The sequence below is a fragment of the Chenopodium album genome, chromosome 3 (genome assembly GCF_948465745.1).
Source record: "Chenopodium album chromosome 3, dcCheAlbu1.1, whole genome shotgun sequence".
NCBI classification, from domain to species: domain Eukaryota; kingdom Viridiplantae; phylum Streptophyta; class Magnoliopsida; order Caryophyllales; family Amaranthaceae; genus Chenopodium; species Chenopodium album.
The window spans coordinates 20092736-20099836 of NC_137836.1; the positions used below are offsets into that span (position 1 = coordinate 20092736).

The window sequence follows — 7101 nt, forward strand, 5'->3', positions numbered from 1 at the left end:
AAAACAAGATAGAGTCTCGTTTGCAGAAATTAATTACTACATCCTCATCTACCGTGCACACAAACATAACTTTCGACACATTAGATGAACTTGAAAATGCTGAGGTTAGTCTCATCATCTTATTTGTGGACTTCAGAGCCTGTTTGCATCATATTGCTCATATCTAATAATATAGGCTCCCCAAAAGAGACTGTTTTTTATGGTATGCTTCGAGACTTAAAAAAAATGAGTTCGTATCTTTTTATATTCTTTAGTTATGTGCTAACTTATTCCTGCTTATTAGATCTATATATGCAAAGCTTTGATATCAAGTTGTGGAAAGGCCAAAGGGTTATATTTGGACTCAAATAACGTCTTTATCACTGTAGGCATCGCTCGAAGTGTGCCTACGTTAAAGCATGTTGTGAATATGCTTGGCACTCATAGGAAGTGGGAATTGACATACGATTAAGGACACAATTAGGGACAAGGAAAGTAGGGAGGCGCCAACAAGTTTTTAAGGAACTTGTAAACCGTTCACGGATCATAAAAAGACAACCATGATAAGGGACAATGATAGGCAACAACGATTGACCCGTGAAGGTTACACCCCATTCATAATCCATGAGATTACTAACTCCATATGGTTCGGAACCACGAAAGGAGGATCGGGGATGATGGTACGAAGTGAGTCATGGAGTCACATTCGCCCATGTTGGCCTCTTCTCGATTCTTATAGTTAAAAGTGATTCTTGCGATCTTAAAGGCGTACAAACAAAAATTCAATTTTCTCCAAACTATTATTATGCTAAATTGGTTGAATATTAATGCAACATATAATTCTAAAATATCGTGATCACTTGATTAAAAAACAAGATTAAAAAGGAACCTAAACCGGTTATCCAAATTATCTTATTTGGCGTGATTTTCAATTACATATTCCCTTTAAACATGCAATATGGTGATCATGATAAAAAAAAGAATAAACATTAATATTTGAAGCAATTCAACAATAATTCCAACAATATAAAATCGTTAGAAAAAAATAGAAGTAAAGGAACATAATTCTTACTTTGATTCTGTTTGCTTGGAACTACAAAATAATAAACGAGTTAGTAACTTCAAGGAAATAATAATAAAACAATAATTATATTAAATTAAAATAGAAATGATTTGGGGCCAAACCCTCAAACAGTTCTACCTTTCACGCCTTGGCTTAAGGACAGAACCATGAGTAAAGTATGGACTCCTGGGAGTGCTTGAAGAAGGAATTTTAAAAGAAGAAGGGTAGGCTGGTGTTTAGGCTAGAGCATAGAGGAGAGAAAAATAGAGAATTAATTGATGCCCCGTACATCAGAAATGAGGGGGTATTTATAGAAAAAATGTGCTGAGGGAACACACGGAACCCTAAAATAATAAAAACCCTAAAAAAGTATACCGCAACACGACAAAGTGTACCGTGACACGGGAAATCCCACCGTCAGACGGGAAACATTCCCATGTCACGGTGTACTTTTGTGTGACGCGGGAAATATTTAGTGAACGGGGGGGGGGGGGGGGGGAGAAAACACGTTAAGGGTTTACGCGGAAAGGACACGGAAACCCCCGTGTCACAGCAGGTGTCCCGTGTCACGGGGAACTCCACCGTCAGACGGGAAAGTTTCCCGTGACGCGGAAGTTTTCAGTCCGCTTCTCCGTCTAAATTCATTTTTAACCCTAATTTCGTTCAGCATTTTAAGTGCCGATTGATAATTTCGGGCCATTTCTGTTTTTATTATTATTTGGGCTAAAATAAAATAAAATAAATAAAAAGTTTACACCAAAATAAATAATAAAACAATAAAATAAATAAAAAGGTTTGGGCTAAAATTAAAAACTATGCTTTGACTAAACATCAAGACTGATCCATGGACTATTCAAAAATTGAATTTAATTAAAATCGATTTTTTAAGCACTCTCGGGATTAAATATTGAACCCGACTAATAGTGGCGGTGAGAGGTCGTTCATCATTGGGTTTGGTTTTGGGGAGACATTTTTAGGTGTCTACAGAAACCCCCACTTTGACTGAGTTTTTAGAAACGTTAGTTTCGAAAACGATAGTCAAAGTAGCCGATAGGGACGGAGAATGATTTAAGACGTTCTGCGATCCTAAATCACTCTGTATACGCCGATACCTGCAAAAAAATGTTAATTCCACAGATAAAATAGTAAAAGGATAGAATACGTATCTGGCACCAGTGTATCATTGACAAATGAGTTTGACAGCTTCCTATGCTTGAAGGAATCCACCAGATGATGTTTGTTGAAACGTTTTCCATGCCTGAGGAAAGCCGACTAAGGAATTTGGTAGCTTTCTAAGCCTGAAGAAACCTATCGGATGACACTTTCCATGCCTGAGGAAAGTCAACGTATGAATTTGGTGTCATTCTATGCTTGAAGAAATCCACCGATAACGCTTTCCATGCTTGAGGAAAGCCGACTTGGAGGTTTTCTGTACATGAAGAAAAATCCACCGATAACGCTTTCCATGCTTGAGGAAAGCCTTCTTGGTGGTTTTCTATACTTGAAGAAAAATCCACCGATAACGCTTTCCATGCTTGAGGAAAGCCGACAACTATTGTAATCGCTGAAATTTGCAAGTGTACGATGGTTCGATTATCCCCGAACGCGGGCCGCAGATGATTCACACCTTCAAGTCGACTATCCGTCCATATTAGGTGTTTAAAACGTCGGCAAGTTGACTTTGACGCTTACTGGGGGCAAAATAGTAATTTTGATACCCTTTAAACATCAGTTAGAATTTTCCGTGTAATTTTACTGAAAAACTAACTGTTCAATTTGTGCGGAAAATCATGCAATTTTGCTCAAAACGCTAGGAATATTCGCTGACAGCTTCAAGGAATGTGCAGAACACGCGCGCGGCCATCGTGTGACGAAGAAAGCATCTCGCGACACGGCTAGTACCCCCGTCACGTGGCCTAATATCCCGTGGCGCGGGAATTTTGTGGTTGCAGTAATGGTCAAAAGCTCGATTTTTACGTTTTTGACCAGCAAAAATACAGTGGGCCACGTCAGTAATTTACCATTACACGGTACGGATACCATGGCACGGGAAACGGGGTTGTAACGAGATGCCTTTTTTTTCTTTAAATTTGAGCTTCTCTTCACCATTTTCTCCAATTGATTCTTCTCTCCATTTTTTCATTTTAGGCTTCTCAGATTATCGAGCCACGGCGAGGATACACCGGCGCGCGGCTATAGTTCCCGTCACGCGGAGATCCTTCCCGTGACACGGCGGTTCTGCTGGGGTTCTTGTTTCTTTTTTTTTTTATTTCCGCTATTGCTCGTTGCTGCTGCTATTCAGAGTTCGTCGCTGCTGACCGGAGTGTTTCCGCAGCTTCTGGGTCTCACCGTGACACTGGATTTGCTGCCGTGCAGCGGGATTTAACCACTGTGCCACGGTGGTTGGGTGGTCGCAAAATCCAGCAGTTTTTTTTTGGGCTTTTAGAGCTCGATTCTTCACTAAATTCGGTCCTTTTTTTTGCTATCTTCCTCATTTTCGATTTCTTACAAGGATCCATGTAAGTTCTCTTGCCTTTTGTCTTGAATTTGCTTCAAATGTGTAATTTCATGTAAAAACCCTTAAAAATCAATTTGGGGATTTTTTGATTTTGAGGTTTTTGCTTAAATTCTTGCCATGAATTTACTTGTATATGTATGTATGTGTGTTTGTGAGCGATTTGAGACAAAAATTGCATGATTTGGTGAAGAATTGAGCAAATCACCATTTTTGGGTACTACTTGTGTGAAATGGTGTTTTTGTTGTTCATGTTGTTCTTTTGCACTTGAAATGATGACATATTGGTTGTTGGACTTGTAAAACATGCCATGATGCGTTAATCTATCGTTTTCGTGCAATTTTGAAACATGTTTTGTGTTGTGTATGTACTACATTGTCATGGAGAACATAGTATCATGCAATTAGGAGAACATAGTATTAGTTCGTCATGGAGAAATTAAATACTATAAATAATTCCATTATTTTTGCTAATTTTTAGCCTTGAGGTAAAAATTTAGCGTATAATAGAAAATGCAATAAATAACTAAATAACTTAGGAAATGATGCTAAGCATTTAGGTTTTTATTAAAATGCAACTCGATATAAATAACTAAATAACTTAGGAAATGATGCTAAGCACTTAGATTTTTATTTTTATAAAAGCATGCTTAGGCGATAGGATCGCGATCTTTCCACTCATGGTCGGCGTCAGGCTTTTCGGGAGGACACTCCCACGATTCCCGAGGGTATGGATGGCGACATCTTGGAGTCTGAGCCTCAACCCTCTACGAGTAGGGGTAGGTGGGCTCCACCTCCGTGGACACCAGACCAGTTGGTTTTATGTCGTGAAAACCACGTTTCTCAACATCCACTTGCCAGCATAGTCGACAGCACGCTTCGCCATCACGGTTTTGGAGCCGGAGATTTGATTCCTCGACTTCATCGGATTATCACGAGGGATCCTGTTACGAACGCCTTATGGGAATCAGTAGACTTTTATTCGGCGATCGTAGGGTTTCGCAGCCCCCGGGGTTGTGGCGCGACAGTCGTTCGCGCGTTGTTGGAGTATTTTTGGGATACTACCAACACATTTCACTTTGCTTTGGGGGAGATGACAGTAACTCCCCTGGATTTTAGCATGATTAGTGGTCTACGCTTCACTGAACGGATCGTATCGCAGATGTCCTATCTTTCTTGGGTGGCGGCGGAGGCAGCCGATTTGTTAGATCCGATCGTTCAGCATATCAAGACTTAACCGGTGTCTCGAGGTGGTCCTAGGAGCGGGCGATCATAGTTGGCTTCTGTTCTGGCCCGTGGTTTTGACATTGAGGAGACTTCACCTGAGCAGCGAGTGCGGATCATCTTGATTCTCATTTCCATGACTCTTTTTTCTGATAGGAGTTCGCGTGCGCTCGTTTGCTATCTTCCTTCTTTAGTAAAGATCAGTGAGATAGGATCCTTTAGCTGGGCCAGCCTCGGATATGCCGACCTTCTCTTGTCGTTACGTCATGGCTGTAGGCAGCTGAACGACGAGTCCCCTGTCACTGTCTACGGTTTATGGAGAGTCATAGAGGTGATGATCCTTTCCTCTTCTTGTTTTATTTTAATTTGTTCGACTCATGTGCTCAAAGATTACTTTTCATTACAGCTATGGTTCTACGAGTACTTTCCGGGATTGGCCCCTCGATGACGTCGTGGAGAGGTCCATGACTTCCCTGTCAGGGCCAGCTGGCGTGACCGAGGAAAGTCACGGGTGGAGTCTGTCTCTGCGCTACGCGGCCTGCTACGCTGAGGCACCTCTTCTGTTGGTGTAAGAATTACTTTTGTAGCCTGTTATTTTCTATCTTGACGTTATTTCCGGTGCTTCATTGTAACTTTTTATGGTTTTCAGGTTGTTATTGATGTCCAGTATCGTCCTTGGGCTGGGATGACTAATCTTCCCGAGGCCTTGCAGCTTTCAGCGTACCGCACTGTTTTTGTTGGTACCGGACTCTTTGTCTGGTATCTGGGGGAGCGTGTCGTTCGTCAGCACAGTGGTGATCGCTTTGTGGTGCCCTTGTCTCCACCGGAGTCGATGCTGGACTCGCGCTTGCTTAGGGAGTTGATAAACAGGGGAGAGCGCTACACTTTTCCTTGGCAGGAGCTTGTGCGCATGGAGGGTGATTATGCGCAGGACTTGCTTCCCTCTCTGGCTCCTCCAGCGCGTCTTCCTGAGGTATGATTTCTTTTGAGGAGTTTGTCGCTAGTCTCTATTTAAATAGTCAAATAATTTGATTATTCAATCGTATTTTCAGACGACTGTTCGCCGTGTGGGGAGGATTGAGATTCCGCCTCAATCTGTCTGCTACCCGGGCCAATTGGTATTACTGAGGACCATATTGCTGACATGCCAGAGGGTTTCAGACAGGCGTAGGAGTCTCTGCCTGATGTTTTTTAGCCGGTAAGCTTTTGATACATTATTCATCCTTTTTAATACCGCTTGTTACTGATTTTTCTCTGTTTTGTTCTCAGCCTTCCCGCCCGGAGATGATGGGATTCATGAAGGTGGTTGACGCTCTGAAGTACTGCACCATTAAGCTTCGGCGTGGTGCGAGTTGTCGGAGCGGTTCTGGCGATGTTCTTGAGGTATGTTCACTTTTTCTCATTTCTACCTTTTGTTTTATTTTGCATTGTTGACATCTTTTGATATAGTGTCCTTCAGGAGCGACGGAGGTCCCGCTCACGCTCGAGGCATAGAGGCTCGGACGAGGGAGAGCCTAGTCGTGGTAGACGATCTCCTGAGGTTCATCGGCATTCTCAGCGGGATCCTCAGCTTTCTCAGCCATTTCAGGAGGCTCCGTGGCAGCAGCCTTAGTCCTCCCAGTCGTTCCAGCATTTTCAGGGTCAGGGTAAGTGGCAGCGACAGTCGTTTTCTCAGTCTTCACAGCCTAAGCTTAGGCCTGTTATCACTCCTGTGGATCCTGGCTTATATTCAGCTCCATCGTCTGGGGTGCTTCCTCCCCCGATGCCAGGCTTGTTTTCAGTTCCAGTGTATGGGACGATGCCTCCACCGACGATTCCTACTTCTTTGAGTCAGTCTGCACCGTTTGCCAGTTGGACGGGTCCTGCTTTGAGTTTGACTGCTACTGGAGTTACAGGGGACTAGTAGGGATGCTACTCCTCGTACTCAGATGATGGCGGGACTCTTTGGCTCACCGCTCCCATATTAACAGGCTGGAGATGACACTGATCCTCACTCTTTTAGTTCTACATATTTTTGACCGAGGGTCATTATTTGTACATACTGTGATGACACTTGACGCTGCTTATTTAATATGACTCATTTTGTACATTATTCACAGTTTATGTATTTATTAGTGTGTGTTAGTGTGTGCTTGAGACTCATTGTGTGTGATTGTGTATTTATTAATGACGCGACAAAAAAGCGTAAGTGGAGTAAGTGGAGGGTACCGACCTTCCCCATAAGAAAAAAGAAATAAAAAGAAAAGAAAAAATATAAATAAGTTTTACAACTACTCCAAAATAAATATGTTTGGAAATGGGATGAGGTTTATAACTTCCC

The 7101-nt window shown here is 42.4% G+C and overlaps 1 protein-coding gene across 2 annotated transcripts; it reads left to right on the forward strand.

Annotated features, from left to right (window-relative positions):
* The first annotated feature begins 1570 nt into the window (after positions 1-1570).
* LOC145623886 (uncharacterized) lies at positions 1571-6868 on the forward strand. Of its 2 annotated transcripts, none has more exons than XM_081676787.1 (6): positions 1571-5112; positions 5188-5349; positions 5431-5754; positions 5834-5979; positions 6051-6164; positions 6231-6868. In XM_081676787.1, the coding sequence occupies exons 3-5, from the start codon at positions 5467-5469 to the stop codon at positions 6067-6069; spliced, it is 453 nt and encodes a 150-aa protein (XP_081532913.1). In that variant the 5' UTR covers positions 1571-5112; positions 5188-5349; positions 5431-5466; the 3' UTR covers positions 6070-6164; positions 6231-6868. The 2 variants fall into 2 exon arrangements, with proteins under 2 accessions (XP_081532913.1, XP_081532914.1); XM_081676788.1 differs by having other exon boundaries at positions 6241-6868.
* The last annotated feature ends 233 nt before the right edge of the window (positions 6869-7101 follow it).